Source organism: Chelon labrosus (assembly GCF_963514085.1).
Source record: "Chelon labrosus genome assembly, chromosome: 2".
Classification (NCBI taxonomy): domain Eukaryota; kingdom Metazoa; phylum Chordata; class Actinopteri; order Mugiliformes; family Mugilidae; genus Chelon; species Chelon labrosus.
Genome location: NC_140338.1, coordinates 10,711,269 through 10,727,384, shown reverse-complemented (window position 1 = coordinate 10,727,384; position 16,116 = coordinate 10,711,269). Strand labels below are relative to the sequence as shown.

General features: G+C 42.5%; 1 protein-coding gene across 1 annotated transcript in view; it reads left to right on the top strand.

Moving 5' to 3' along the window:
- Nucleotides 1-14,394, top strand: part of ptprdb (protein tyrosine phosphatase receptor type Db) — a 70,271-nt gene extending 55,877 nt beyond the window's left edge. Inside the window, exons 28-36 of the mRNA XM_084561481.1 lie at nt 201-320; nt 1,365-1,519; nt 3,133-3,418; nt 6,537-6,715; nt 6,824-6,950; nt 9,422-9,547; nt 9,651-9,805; nt 10,640-10,775; nt 10,914-14,394. Of these exons, the coding sequence (XP_084417607.1) occupies nt 201-320; nt 1,365-1,519; nt 3,133-3,418; nt 6,537-6,715; nt 6,824-6,950; nt 9,422-9,547; nt 9,651-9,805; nt 10,640-10,775; nt 10,914-10,982 (1,353 nt within the window). The 3' untranslated portion in view covers nt 10,983-14,394. The remainder of the gene's footprint in view (nt 1-200; nt 321-1,364; nt 1,520-3,132; nt 3,419-6,536; nt 6,716-6,823; nt 6,951-9,421; nt 9,548-9,650; nt 9,806-10,639; nt 10,776-10,913) is intronic.
- Nucleotides 14,395-16,116: the final 1,722 nt, after the last annotated feature.

The following is a 16,116-nucleotide window of genomic DNA, read 5'->3' as shown; positions in this document are numbered from 1 at the left end:
ACACTTCCTAAAACCCCTCCTACGCACCGGGTTGTCTGTATCACACTCATATTCTTTCCAAACATGACTCTCACTGATCTGCCTCATCATCCCTTTTGCCCCTCCACATGTGCACATGTACGCCCACGTCAGCGCTTTCTTTCTTCTCTCAATGTGCACTGACGCGCTCACGTCGTTCTTCCTCCGTGTTCCTTTTGTAGGTGAAGTGCGACCAGTACTGGCCGACGCGCGGCACGGAGACCTACGGCCTCATCCAGGTCACTCTGCTGGACACGGTGGAGCTGGCTACCTACTCCGTCAGGACCTTCGCTCTCTACAAGGTAGCGTGCCACGCGTGGTGGAGTGTAATGGGATCGTGTGTTTATTGATCCGTTCAAATATTTATGAGCACTGGTTTGTGCGCTCGTGCATGACACCATGTCACAGTTTGGATATGAGTTGTTGTTACTATTTCTTTCTTTTTTTCATACATTATTAATACACATAGATTTAAATTCAGATTAGATCCATCGCATTAATATACACCGATCAGGCATAACATTATGACCGGTGAAGTAAATAACATTGACCATCTTGTGGCAATTCAGTGTTCTGCTGGGAAACTTTTAGATCTGGCATTCATTCATTCATTTAGACATGTAGCACCCACCTAGACCAGATCAGGCACCCCCACCCCATAGCAATGACACTCCTTGACGGCAGCAGCCATCTCCAGCAGGATGCAGCCTGACACAGGGACACACACAAAATGGTTTAGGAACAACTAAAAATAAAACATGAAGAACAGCACAAGGTGTTGACCTGGCCTCCAAATTCACTAGATCCCAAACTGATCAAGTATCTGTGGGATGATCCACAGAGGCCCCTCCCCTCAACCCATAGGACCCAAAGGCCACCACTAACAACATTGTGTTGCCAGACACCACATGACACCCTCAGAAGGCCCATGTCCATTCTCTGATGAGTCACAACTGTTTTTGAGGCACAACGGAGACCTACACAATATTAGGAAGGTGGTCATAATGTTATGCCTGATCGGTGTATGTTCTCTTTGATAAAATGAGAAAGAAGAACAGAAACGTCTGAAGATATGCACATACTGTACATAATTAGCAAACCTGATAATCTCTGAGGCCGAAAAGAGCCCCAACACATACGTTATTTCTTCTTGTCTAAATAACATTTGCCAGAAACTACTGGGCTAACCATTTATAGCTTTAAAAAAATAAGGTATTATCAACTTATACAAGTTTTTAAACATAATGAAAGTTGATCGAGTATCGAGAAACAAGCTAACGTTTAGTTTATTCTAGTTTCTTGATGGCATTAACACCAGCTTTATCTTCAACACTCTGTCCATCCAGAGCGGCTCCAATGAGAAGCGGGAGGTTCGTCACTTCCAGTTTACGGCCTGGCCCGACCACGGGGTGCCCGAACACCCCACCCCCTTCCTGGCCTTCCTTCGCCGGGTCAAGGCCTGCAACCCTCCAGATGCAGGTCCCATGGTTGTCCATTGCAGGTGTGTGTGTATTTTTCACTCCACTTCACTGAACCAGAATCGTTCCCGATTCCTCAAATTCCTCTGGTTTACGACCCAAAAGACAACGAACCCGGCCCTCGGGTTGTCCGCGTGTGTTTGCACTGTGTTATTTTGGGGTTTTTTATATGTGGAAACGTAATTTTCGAAATCACAGGAGTCTGTGAAAATAAACAAGGGTCCGAGGGCACTCGTATAAAGTCATTCAGAGGATCCTGAACCAAAATAAGCTTGACCTGCCATTATGCAAAACCCAAAACCCTCCTCGCTGGCTTAGAGACCTACATTCCTCCCGTAACAACCTCCATCACCTCTAAGGTTTAACAACAACAGCAGCCACCATGCTGACCCGGTTTCCTATAATTAGCTTTCACAGTTGACAATTTACTGTTTAAGCTGGTGGCAGATCTGGGTTCAGAAGTTTATATTCAAATGAGCTTCTGTCTGAGCAGCAGGAGGCTCATGTGTTGGATGGAGGAGGATTCTGGAAACTTGTCATTACGGTCTTGGCACAGCGTCGCGATCCAGAGCTGGAGTGAAGCAGCTATTTACTTTTCGAGAAGAGTAGAGAGAGAGAGAGAGAGGGTAGCACGGGGTGGGGAATATGGAGAAGGAGCGCTCAGGAGGACGAATTAGTGAAGTGTAGATGTGGAGGAAGAGAGGGAGAGGAAGAAAAATGGGGCCGAGACAATGATCGAGAGGAAGAGTTAGCACGGGGCTGGGAGTTAGAGGAGGAAATATGGGCAGAGTGAGAGAGGGAAGGCGAGGTCAAACTCGGGACGCGGTGAATGGAAAATGATGAATTAAAGAAAAGGAGCGACGGAGGGAAAATGGAGTCTGAAAAAAAAAATAAAAGAATTTACAAATGTGAGAGTGAAAAAGTGGCGGGGCCGGTGTTGGGAAAGGTACTCGGAGGGAAGACAGAGTGGCGGGGGGAGATGAGGGCGGGAGGTGGTGGAAAGGTTGGCAGGAGAGTAGCTCTTCCTAATCTTCCCGTAGCAGTCAGATGGAGTATCTAACAGGATTATCAGTCAAATTTAATTATCCTGGCAAGACTCCATCATAAGTGCCCTGACATGTCAGCCAGCTTCCGTCAAACAATGGCGCTGAATCTCATCTCACCTGAACAGCACAAGCACACTGTAGCACACACATGCACATATACACAGTGATTTTAATTTAACCATATAAAGAGCTGTTCTTTATTTCTTTTATTTTTGCTTGGTCAGGTTGTCTCACCATTCAGGCACTAGCACAGCGAAAATGTGAAGTGTTTGGGTGGGCAGCTAAATGTATTATATTTCGGGATTGTGTGTCGATAGGGTGGATATCTCCCTAATGCCAGTGAGACAGTCATGCTGACTCATCGCTGATGTCAATTTTTTACGTCCTTTGTTGGAAATATTGCTGTCTGGCGTCTTTGTGATACTCGGCGTGTTAGAGCTTTGCAGGGCCAGATTTGTACTCGAATACACAGCGCCCACTCAGGAAAAACGACGGTTCATACCTCAGGTTATGTGAAGGGGGGAAAAAAATAATATTAAATCACATTACCATCTGTTCACCCTTTCCTTTCCTTCCCCTCCATGGCTCAGCGCCGGAGTGGGCCGCACTGGCTGCTTCATCGTGATCGACGCCATGGCGGAGCGCATCAAGCACGAGAAGACCATCGACATCTACGGCCACGTCACGCTGATGCGCTCCCAGAGGAACTACATGGTCCAGACGGAGGACCAGTACATCTTCATTCACGACGCGCTGCTGGAGGCGGTGACCTGCGGGAACACCGAGGTCCCCGCGAGGAACCTGTACTCCTACATCCAGAGGCTGACTCAGATAGAACCGGGGGAGAATGTCACTGGCATGGAGCTAGAGTTCAAGGTGAGGACTACGTGCTGTGTCCCTGAAAATCAGATTTACAGTGGGTCATAAAACCGATTAATGGGAATAATGTAACACTTCACTGGTCTCTGTAGGAGGTGCTTTTTTTTTTTCTTGGCTTTCACCATACAAGAGGTCTGCTTTACAAAAGCCTGCCTTGGTTTGAACTGAAGTTGCCCCTGTTTAGACATTCAGCAGGATACATGAACTCACTTTTATCAAGGTATAGACGTTATTATATTTAACTTAAAGATTACCTGTCTCTTTAGTATGCAGCTGCAGCTTTATGGGATTTTGGGCTGGCTTTCTTCTTGCAGTTTCCGTTCTTCATGTTAAGCAAAGCTAGGGACTTGGAAATAACCAGTATTGTTGCCCTACACGTTATGGAGCACAAAGAATGAAGGGTGTTCAAAGGGTCCCCAGACTTTTGCCACGACAACCGAGCCAACAAGCGCAAAAGAACCCCACAAAAAAGTCCAAAATAATTGAAGAACAACCTCATCTCGGGGTTCATTTAGCAGCTGTTTGAGTTTTTAAGCATGTCACCTCATCCACACTATTGCATGATCACAAACTGTAAATGTTAAATGCGTATTTCATTCATTTGCTCATTTTCTGTAACCACTCGTCCTCTGGAGGATCGCAGTGGGACTCGAGCCTATCCCAGCTGCCACTGGGCGAGAGGCGGGGTACGCCCTTGACATGTCGCCGAAAGCGCATTTAAAGGGGAACTACTGCTTTTTTACAACCTTGACCTTATTTCTGGCATAAAATATGATTGTTTACTCACCCATATAACTTTGGTGTTATTTGGTGTCGTTCATCAGATATTTAGATCTGCGTATATCCATATAGTGGGAGTGACTGGGGCACCCAAACGCAGCCTCTAAATAATGCATTATCTGCCACGAAACTCGTTCATTTCACCAATATTTTGTTATGATCAATCTACAGACCCCAGATGATGATAACAGGTAACTCCGGTGAAATGAAAGAGTTTCACGGCACATAATACGTTATTTAGAGGCTGCGTTTCGGTGCCCCATTCACTCCCACTATATGGATATACGCGGATCTAAATATCTCCCGAACGACTACAAATGACACTAAAGTTATATGGGTGAGTAAACGATCGTATTTTATGCCAGAAATAAGGTCCAGGTTGTAAAAAACGGTAGTTCCCCTTTAACACTAAAAAGTTGCATTTAGTTGGTTCTCACCACCACGGCACGAGAAGAATCCGGAAGTTCTGACCTTGACAGCCACCGAGCGTCTTTCCCATGCCTTTCCAAGATCTTATAGTTTCAGACCCCCTGTGAGAGTTTCATATAGTCAAGGTGGATGTTTGGATTTGAAGGGGATTACGGGATTGCACCTTTTGAGTCTAAGATAAAGGGGTTCTAGTGAGGGTTTCGTCATGGTTTTGAAAGTTTTTAGGGAAAATGCAGAAAGACCAATGCATGCCAGAAAGGTTCAGCTTATTGAAAAATCTTTTTTTTAAAAAAAAGCAATTTGGGCCTTTTCAGAAATTTAGAGATGATCAGAATTCACTGTGAGGACACCAAACAAGGGCGTCAGCACCGTCTAGAGTGAGAACATAAGGGATTCAAAGTGTTGTTGAGTGGGGTTGTTTTCATTTTGTCTTCTTCTCATTGTGTTTACCGTGATATTTACCTCTTTCCAGATGAGTTCTGTCTGCCCCGAGTGGGTGGAAAGAGAATGCCGTACAGGTATATATTGAAAGCAGGTGGTTTAAAATTTTCCTGGAATGGTTTATGTCTGCTCAGACGCTCAGAGGGGCAGAGTAAACACAAAACGGCTCGAAGCAATCTCCTCCGTCCTGCGCTCCAGTCATCCCTCTCCTAATAGCGGCGATCGCCTCAGAATGACAATGAACTGAGCGCTCGCCCGAGATGTTTGCTCAGCCTTATATTGATGTAAAACACATGCCAGGGTTGTCCCAGTCGCCATATTTCATCTCTCCTTGAACGCTTATGGGACGTCGCGGAGCGCTGTCTGAAAACTGCACTTTCCACCTCCGTCGACAAAACACCGAAAAGGATGGAATTTCTCACGGAGGGGCGGCATCGCACCACTCAAACGAAATCACAGAAAGTTTAAGCATGCGTGTGAGAAAAGCAAGCAACGAAGATTTTCTGGCAGCTTCTGGTAATCCAACACCGTATTAGTACATGGTGTTTTTGTTTCCTTTCACAGAGAGTTTACTGGTCGAGTTCAAAGAGGCTGCCAACAGGGCATGATTTTATCCAAGCTTAACAGATGTGGAAAACACTGGCACGCATCGAGGCGGTGAAAAGTTTTATTGATAAGACGAATTCAAACCAAATGACATGAAGAATTACTGTTGTTGATGCTGGAAACGGGGTTCGGAGTACCCAGATGAACTGGTGAACTTGTGGTTAGTGGGATTTTCCAGCGTAGTCTGTACGAAAATAAGGTACTGCTGTTTCTCCCACAGCGCTCCGGTAGCCGCTCGGCTCATGAGACCCCATTGTTTCCCCCCGAGTCTGCGGTTTCCCTCTGCCTGTTCTCTGTTGTTCTGTCTTTCGTTTTAACCCATGTCATCCATTGGTCGAATGTGAGGGAGAGTGTACGGTATGTGCTCACGTCTGCCTGTCTGCACGTATCTATATGAATGTGTGTATTCTTTGTGCAGGATCAACTGTGGTTCACATATGTGTGTTGAGACAGTGTGGGGCCTTGTGGTTTCCTGCCCCCACGAATCTTGATTCTCTCCTTCCTCCTCCTATTCGTCTTATTATATTCCCTCCTCCAGTCCCTGCTGCTGCCCTCATCCTGCTGTATCGCCCCTGCTTTGTTTATTCAATTGAAGATGTCTGACTAAACATCCTCCGGCCTGTCGAGTCAAACTGATTTTCTAATTTTACTTGTCCAGTGTGCCAGAAGAAAAAACGAGCCTTGTGCTAAATACATTTGAATGAGGTCCTCGGAATCTGGACTTCTTTTTTATTTTCTCTCCGTCCTTTCATCCAGTCATTATTCAGGTTTTATATGTTCTCGCTAGCGCCGGTTCTTTCGGCCAATGCCTCACAAATGTGCAGTGTTCTCTCTAATATTGATTTATTTTCTATTCCAGCGTCTGGCCAGTGCCAAGGCTCACACATCACGGTTCGTGAGTGCCAATCTGCCATGCAACAAGTTCAAGAACCGGCTGGTGAATATTATGCCCTATGAGACCACGCGAGTATGTCTGCAGCCAATCAGAGGAGTGGAGGGATCCGACTATATCAACGCCAGCTTCATCGATGGATACAGGTCAAAGACAATTGAATTGAACATCAGTCACTGGCCAGTGTTTTCATGTCTTTGCTTTCTGTGAGGGGAATATCATTTTTACATTTATCCGTGTATCCGTGTGTTCAGGCAGCAGAAGGCCTACATAGCAACCCAAGGCCCGCTGGCTGAGACCACGGAGGACTACTGGAGGATGCTGTGGGAACACAACTCCACCATAGTCGTCATGCTAACCAAACTGAGAGAAATGGGACGGGTACGGACACAGACACAGACACACAAATACAAATATGCATTCAAGTTTAACCACGCACCAGAGGTTGCACGACTTCAGATATTTTTAAAGTCGACTATTATGTGTCGTCTCTGACAAGCCGCCGATGACATCACTAATAAAAGCACGGTATTTTTTCGGCAAATTTATAGAAGCTTGGACACGAGTTACTGTCGGCCGTAGCCCAAGCCAACATCATAAACACCGTCAGTCTGACACTTCTAATATGCGGCTCTCACTCTGCAAACTCTCAACTTTGCCGTAACTTCCATCTCTCGCGTGGTGCATTCACTGACATCAAGGACACAAAAAAACACACTCTACACACATTCTACAACCACAGCAACAGTGTCAACTAATAGTACACAACAGAATTAAACATAAACCAGTCCGTTACAATATGCCGAGAACAGACGGCTCATGCGCAATATACTGTTCACTGCACATATGTATATCCTGTATGAAAACAGGCTGCAACTCAGCACTATCAGTAGCACTTAATAGTTCTCTAAAGCGTGTTGTAAGATGGGATATTGTAGCTGGGTTAAAAGAAAATGTGGTATTACCTCAAAGCCTTTTCCGTGCACTGCAGATAAAGGTCTAATTTTAACTTTGACAATGAATTTCACCATCAGTGACTAGTCGACATGATGCTTAAAGTGTGAAGTTGACTAGTCTGTACAACCTCTACCACGCACACTATGTAGGTTGTACACCTTGGTATGGACTGACCCTTCAGTGAAGCAGACCTTTAATTCTACCGTTATTAGAGCTTAAAGATCGCAGAGACCAAAGCTGACAACAACTAATTTAAAGTTAAAGTGCAGAACTTTTACATATTAATGAACTGAATGATGCTGATTAAGTCTTTTCAGGGCCGGGTCACTTTCTCTGTACTTTGCCGTATACCAGGATCTCAAGTGATATTTGTATGTTTTTTTTTTTTACTACGTTCTGGTACTGTTACGTTTTGGGTCAAACAGCAGTAATTGTTTACCAGAGCTAAAGAGGAGGGGGGGCAGCCATAGAGACGAAGACGACAAATTACCCTGCAGCAACTAGGAGTAAAAGAGAGTAATGAATGCAACTAAGGTTCTTTGAATTTATCCACTCTAGCGTTCAGGAACAATAAAACCTAGAAAGCACCCAAGAAAGGTTTATTATGCCTTAAATAAAGAATGAAACTCTTCATTCAGAGGAAGGATTAGAGTCTAAAAAAAGAGAGCAGTCGACGGCAACGACAATCTCGGTTTACCATCAGTGTGGCTTTTTTTTTTTTCATTGAAAAGTGCTGAAAGAAGAGAAGGGACTGCTAGACCACAGACCGTATAGTACCTCATATGCACATGTCAACAGTGTGCAACAGTCGTAAAGACGTACTGTATTTCCTTGATATGAAATAAGCCCCAGACGTCAAATGGGGCTTTGTTTTCGGACTGACTGATGTTTGACACTGAAGTCCTGTGTTCCCTTTTTTCTCTAAACACAAAAGTAACGTTTAGGTTGCACGGGTCCTCATTTTTGTTCATGTATGATACGATACATAAAATACAACTGGGATAGGTCAGGTTAATTGTTTTAGAAATAAAACAACAAGCCTTTTTTGGCTAACATCTCCTTCAACATTGTTCAAGCTACCTGAACCATAACAAACACAACCTGTTATTGTGTTTGTGTAATGCCTCTCACTGCCAGAAGGGGGAGACAAATTTTACATACTGTAGCTTTAAGTGTGTATATTGGTGTCTTAACACTTAATTATGTACCAAACGGTAATGAGAAAATTAGTGATAAAGGGCACATTTAGACAAAGGGAAAGTTTAGACAAAGAATCCATCAAATTATTTGAAACCAGCACTGATTCAGTTATTTCAGCTTAGCTGCCGCTTTGAAACAATAGACGAAGCTGAAGCAAAAGTCTCTTTCAGTGATTTTCTCTTAAATGATAATTTCTCATTCAACATATAGTGCCCTCACAATGCGCTGTGATTTTTATTATTTTCATGAAATTTAATATTTTGAAGTACTGGCTGAATTAGCAAAATCAGCTGCTCCCCGTTGTGCTCTTCACTTTCTTTGAGCCGAAGTTCTGATCAGGAGAGGACTTTTTTGAATCGTGAACTGTGAATAACAATGATCTCTTACAATGCACAACAGCACAGCTCTCTGATGTGCGCGACTAAAAAATATTCATCAAAAACGAAATGAAATAATAATATGACGAATGTTAGTCATTGGGATGCTCTGAGAATGCACACAGCAAAGAGACAGAGTGATGTGACTTATATTTCATGAACGTCATATCTCATCTGCCAAGAGACTGTCTTCAAATGAATAATGAATTTTACAAGATACGACGACACTTTCATGATAAAGTAGCGAGAAATTGTTCTCCTTACACACTGAATCTTTTACGGAGATCTGAAAGCAAGCCTTTGCTCTGTCCTCTGCAGGAGAAATGTCACCAGTACTGGCCTGCAGAGCGCTCAGCCAGGTACCAGTACTTTGTGGTGGATCCAATGGCTGAGTACAACATGCCCCAGTACATCCTCCGAGAGTTCAAAGTCACTGATGCCAGGGTGAGTCATCTGACTGGGTGTGTGTTTCTGTCAGTGAGAGAGAGAGGGAGAAAGCGAGACGGCCTGGATTTAATAAGAATAACACATTTTCTCTTTCTTTCAGGATGGTCAGTCTCGGACGGTTCGTCAGTTCCAGTTCACTGACTGGCCAGAGCAAGGAGTGCCAAAGTCGGGGGAAGGATTCATTGATTTTATTGGCCAGGTGCACAAAACTAAGGAACAGTTTGGCCAGGATGGGCCAATTACTGTGCACTGCAGGTGAGAGCGAGTCTTGCCCAATATTTCAGGCAGTATATTGTTCATTGTGAAAAGGAACGCTTAATAAATTGAGGAGATTCCAAATAAAGCAGTGAGGAAACCAAAACAAACACAGAAGAATTTAGTTCAGTACAGTTCAAATCACTTTATTTTTCCCCAAGAGGCAATTTAAAAGAGCTTATAGTAGTCACAATCAATAGACACAAAAGAACACACAAAAGCAGCACACACAGTACAACATACAACATTCCCAAATAATTTATTTTATCCAAGTGCAGTTTCGTGGATTTGTGCATTTTTTAAAACATTTTAACACACAGGAAGAGACTAGCAGGCAACAAGCGAGATGTAGCAAGAGTGATTGAGTTGCGCGGTGATTCTTGTGTGACTCCACTGTTACCAGATATATGTTAATTATCGAATTTATACCATAGTTTCAGGGCCTATACGATATAAAAGGGCAAATATACGATAATTTGCCTTTGGACAGACAAGGAATAAATATAGTGGATTCGTTAAAATGGCTAAGCACTGTCCTAGCATGTGATTTTTATTTTAGTACATGTGATAGTTTGGGTTAAAATACAATAATTCAAAAGTGACAGTACGATATGTCAAAAGTTCCCCAAATGCAAGGAAACACCATCAATGAGCACCTGGCAAACCCGGATGGGTCAACAGAATGGAGAGCAGTGACAGAAAGAAGAGCTAGCTCTCTGCGATACATGCCAGTTTATGTTTAGCTCCAGTTTCAGTTCCAACATTTGGAGTCGGAAATATACATGTTAGCATGAGACTGCAGCTCTAACTACCTTTCCACCTGTCTGCCAACAGTGCTGGAGTAGGGAGGACTGGTGTGTTCATCACCCTCAGCATCGTGCTGGAGAGGATGAGGTACGAGGGAGTGGTGGACATCTTCCAGACCGTCAAGATGCTGCGCACCCAGAGACCTGCCACCGTTCAGACAGAGGTAAGCTTCCCCTTCTGTTGTCCTTCTGTCTGGCTTCCAGCTCATGCTCACTTCATCTTGTTCGTTTTCTGTCTTGTTTTCACGCTTTTCTTTTTTCTTTTCCTGTCACTGACTTCATATTCTTCCTCCTCCCTCCAGGACCAGTACCAGTTCTGCTACCGGGCCAGCCTGGAGTACCTGGGGAGCTTTGATCACTATGCAACATAAACCAAGTGGCCGTCTCTCACGCCGCATCCAGCCGAGTGCAGTTTTCTGGTTAAGTGCGCTCGGCTGCGATGCGTGTCTGAAGATTTTTTTCCGCCACCTACATGCAGAGTGAATGGGACCATCGGCTTATCCCGTACCCGGAAACAGCACCTCTAACTGAGCCATAGCAACCTGCTTGACAAGGGTGTCTCCTTCCACCCTCAGCCCAAACACACCCATTGGTCAGTCTGAAGAAGCAACTTCAACCACTGTTCCAATCAGAATACTTGATCAAATATAGATTTTTTAAATTTGTTTCAGTGCTTTTGTGAGCACCCAGATTGCTTTTTTTTTTTTTTCTTTTCTCGTTGTTCGGATGTGGAACTCTCACCTCATCCACCACCAGTGTAGCATCACCAACCTAAATACTGGACCCAGCTACAGTATTTTTCTGTCACAGGAAATTTAGAGTGTTTTTTTTTTGTTTTTTTTTTAAATCTATCATGAAGACTGTCTTGAAGGCGTCTACACATCCATCATCTGGGAGCCTCGTGGACTGAAAGAACTGGGACTATTTAGCACCAGGGAATTGCCAACAAGGAGACTGAAAACACAGAGAACACAGTATTAAAAAGACACATCCCAAAAAAAGAAAAAGAAAAAAAAAAAATGAGTAAACGACACCGAGACGTGTTGCTTTTTATTTTGGAAACGGACTTTTGTTTCCCATGAATGAAAAAGAAGATATTTCTACCATACAGTAATAAACACCACCAGTTCAACCTTATGCTTCACGACGATTTAAGATAAGGGAAGTCTGAGAGAGGTTTAAAAATGCATATACCACAAAATAAAACATTCATTTAGTTTTTTAGAAAAAAAAAATATTGTTTTTTTAAAATAAAAGTGGATATTCCGTATGGCACGTTCTGTTTTTGTTTCTACAAGTTCATGGCCATACAAAAGCAAGTATTTTTAATTTTTGTTTCTGTGTAATCCAATGAGCTGTAGCCATTTTTTTTTTTTTTTTGGAAAAAGAAAAAGTGATACGGTACTGTTTTAAAAGTGTACAATCAAATCTAGTGTGGAAAATGTTCACGGTTCTATGAAAAATTGCCACCAAGTGAGTGTCACTCTCCTGTATTCTTCACCCACTCTCTTTTTAGCAACACGGTTCGCATGCACACACACAGGAATCACCCTCATTACTATCTCGCCTGCAGTGTCAGAGAGCTGTTATTTTTTTTATTTTATTTTATTTTTTTCTAATTCCCAGGGGCCCACTGAGATACAGTAATAACGCTGCTGCTACCAGAAAAAGTCCCAAAAATAATCCCGCCGAGTTCTTCTGTGTCTGCGTCGAAAAGGAAAGAAAGCCCGATGCGGCGCGGGGAGAGCGTATGCACGGGAAGGAAGTATAGCTATTTATGTGTCCAAATAAGCTTCGCGAAGATTTCTCAAGCAGGGAGCGAGGAAAGGGAGGTGGGACTGCGGCGGTCGGGGTGGGGCGGAAAGGAAACAATTTTCTCACTGGAATGCTCACCTTTGACTTTTCTCCGTGTCTGAATCAGTGTGCAATAAGTAGATGTATTATATATATTTTTGTGTCAAGTCACTAACTGCAGTCAAATACCATGATGGTGATGATGGTGCATCGTTTTTTTTTTTTTTTTTTTCCAGACACAAGGATGTTACACTTGATACATTTTCCCGCCAAACCATTACACGTGTGCGGACGGAGGAACGACCTCTGACCTCTTAGGAAGCCGATCTTTTTGTCACGCCACAACTCCGGTAGATGATGTCATCCCTCTGTGCGTCACGGGCAACCGACGAATGATCATATTTCAGCATCTAATAAGTACTTTGATTTTAGATTTCTAGTGCCTTATATTACACGCCTATTTTGATAAAGTTACTTTAAAGGGTTTTTTGTGTATTTTATGTACGTATGCCTGTATGTGTGTGTACAGAATGTCTGCGTATATGATTTTGTTTTTTCCGTTACAGTATTCGTGCGTTGCGTTTTTTTCCGGCTTCCCGAGCTTTTCGACCGAAGGCTCCGCGTAGGCTGTTACTCATCGTTTTAAACCCAGCAAACTGCATCGTTATATCTTTTTTAATTAAAGGAAAAAGAAAAACAATCTTACCTAACGTGAAACTCAACCGTTCTGGTTTCGGAACACGTTGTTCGAAGGATAGGTCCGCTCGTGTCGGACAGGAAAAAAAAAAGTTTCTACGTCGAGCTTTTCCGTCTTTTCTTCACGGGACACTTGCGCGAGCTTTGAGTACGTACGTACGTACTCTTCTCACCGAGGTTTCAGTTTGCCTGCCACGAATTTTAGGCCACACTAAGCGACTCTGGCGACGACTGTGAGCTGGCTCGGACAAGCCACACCCGCTCAGCTGCGTTGAAATCTATCAAAAAGCTGAACAGCAGAGGCTTCGTTTGTCAGTTTGAAGACAAAAGTACCAAACCATACGCGTGTGGATCCCACCTGAAACCCTAAAATCTGTCAAACTGGTCATCTGTGTTCCTCATTCTGATGTCTATGTACGTTTTCCTTTAACAACAAACGCTGAGAGAAGTTCAGGTGCTACGTCTCCAAGGACACAGAACCTATATATTCTTTCTTTTTTTTTTTGTATCTCCATTAAGCATATAAGGGATTGTTGGCAGTTTTCCACCATCTTACCATAGCCCTGTTGTCGTTTTTTTGTATGCATGGTACCACTTTTGAGATGCCCCTTTGGTCGCACCTGTTAATGGGAAGACTTGCACTTTCTCTCTTTGTACTATGCACTAATACTAGTATCCTATTATCTCCGATAAGCCCCGCCCTCAAAAAGGAGTCTTACTTGAACTCAGTAAAGATGGACCCTGTAATGCTCACATGGTTGTGTATATGTAAATAACACAAAACACAGAGAGTAATTGAAATGCATAAATAACTAAATAAATAAATGATTAAGGTAAAGAGTGAATAGGAATTTATCAGCTATACAGAGTGATATAATAAAAGGACGCACCTGAAATCACAGTTTTATGGCACAGCAGTACGTGCAATACATCACATTGTGGATTTGTCGTACCACAAAAGAGAAGTTTCACAAAAAAAAAGTGTTCTATTTTAATCCCCCCTTCCCAATGTATCATGTAGATGGATAAAACTGGAGTTTATAAATTGTATAAAAAAAAATATGAAAATATGGTGTGTTACTTGGATCAGTTACCTCCAATTGGTCTGTACATGTAAACTTTATTTTTTTTTCGTTGTTTTGTTTTGTTTCCTGCTCCGAGTCGACAAGTGCTTTTTATTTTCTTACATCGGTTCTCGGAGCGCGTGAAAACTGAAAAAAAACAAAAAAAACAGGTCTGTATGGATTTCTGTTCTTTATCGACACAAGTTTCATTTGTTACGAATAAACTCAAGTGAAATTATTGCAACATCTGTCGTTTTTACACAGACATGTGACTGAAACAACATTAATGTTTTTAGTGCCTTTAAGTTGAATAGATTGGTTTTTAAGTTCTAAAAAAAGTTAATAAAAGTTATAATTTATATAACTCATGTTATACAAGGATGCAATTAGGCCAAGGATTTTGTTTGTGTTTTTTCAAATGACTACGTAAGTATTCTTGCTATTATATACTATATATTGTATGAGAAGTAAATAACATTGACCATATTGTGACAATTCAGTGTTCTGCTGGAAAACCTCTGGACCTGGCATTTATGTGGACATTACTTAGACATGTACCACCCACCTAGACCAGACCAGGCACCCCCACCCCACTGCAATGACACTCCTTGATGGCAGCAGCCACACTCAAAAAACATGAACAACAGGACAAGGTGTTGACCTGGCCTCCAAATTCCCTAAATCCCAAACTGATCAAGTTTCTGTGAGATGCACTGGAACAAGCCTGATCCACTGAGGCCCCTCCCCTCAACCCATAGGTCCCAAAGGCCCCCCACTAACATCATTCTGTTGCCAGACTCTGTAAGACACCCTCAGAAGACCCGTGTCTATTCTCTGATGAGTCACAACTGTTTTGGAGGCACAAGGGAGACCTACACAATATTAGGCAGGTGGTCGTAATGTTATGCCTGATCGGTGTATATATAAATACAAAGCATACTTATTATTAATATGTTAAAATAGGAAGTTATTGGTCACTTTTTTTGCCTCAAAACTCAAAAACTTGTAAAACTCTTCAGTGCATTAAGGACGCTGAGATGTCAGATTTTAGATGTGGCTGCTCACCAAAATCACTTGAATTTTTTATGTCTTTTCGCATGCTGTTTTTTTTTTTTTCATCCTATCTTGGATAAATGAACTGGAAACAAGGTTTCAAGTCAATCTGGAAAGATACAGCATGCTTTGAAAAATTATCATTGGTGATTTAAATTCTATTAACAGACACAAGCTGTAGGTAATGGGCTCAAATCCCACAGGTTCTGTCTAAAACATGTCAAATCTTTGAGTCAATTTCTGCAACATGCCAGCATAGCAGCTGGCGTTGAGAGAAATTAGTTGAGAGAAAAAAAAAACATGAGCTATATACAAAGAGAAACTAAATGTGCATTTGTGGCAAGATTAATGATGCCACCAAAGAGGGAAAACCATAGTTTACTAGTTTATTCAATAATTTGAGCGGGACTGGAACCACACATGTTAAATTGGATTAACAGTAAGAAGCGATGCTGAAGAGTCCATATGACATTTTCCAAAAGGTAAGAGTTCACAAGTTGTGGTGTGCTTTTTAAACTTTCCAAAATAAGTCCATGTATTGAAGTTTAGCTATATAGAGTTTTCTTAATTGTAATCTTATATCCTCTATCTTATGTCAAAGGTGAATGCTGACATTCCTACTACTCTATTTTTTTACTTTAAGCGGTTGTTAGCTTGCTGAACTGTTTGTTACCTGTCAAAATGTAAAGCTGGCGTTACCACTTGAACGCCATTTGAAAGATTCGTCCTCTGGGGATCGTGTAGGCCTACAGGAAGTCTGTAGCCAGAAAGATAAACTCATAAAAGCACAGACATATTCCCACGAGAACTTAATATAGTAATTTACCTTGTCAAAAAAAAAAAGTTGTTGCGGGACATTTACCCAGCTAGTAACAGTGAACCTAGTGAGCACAAAACT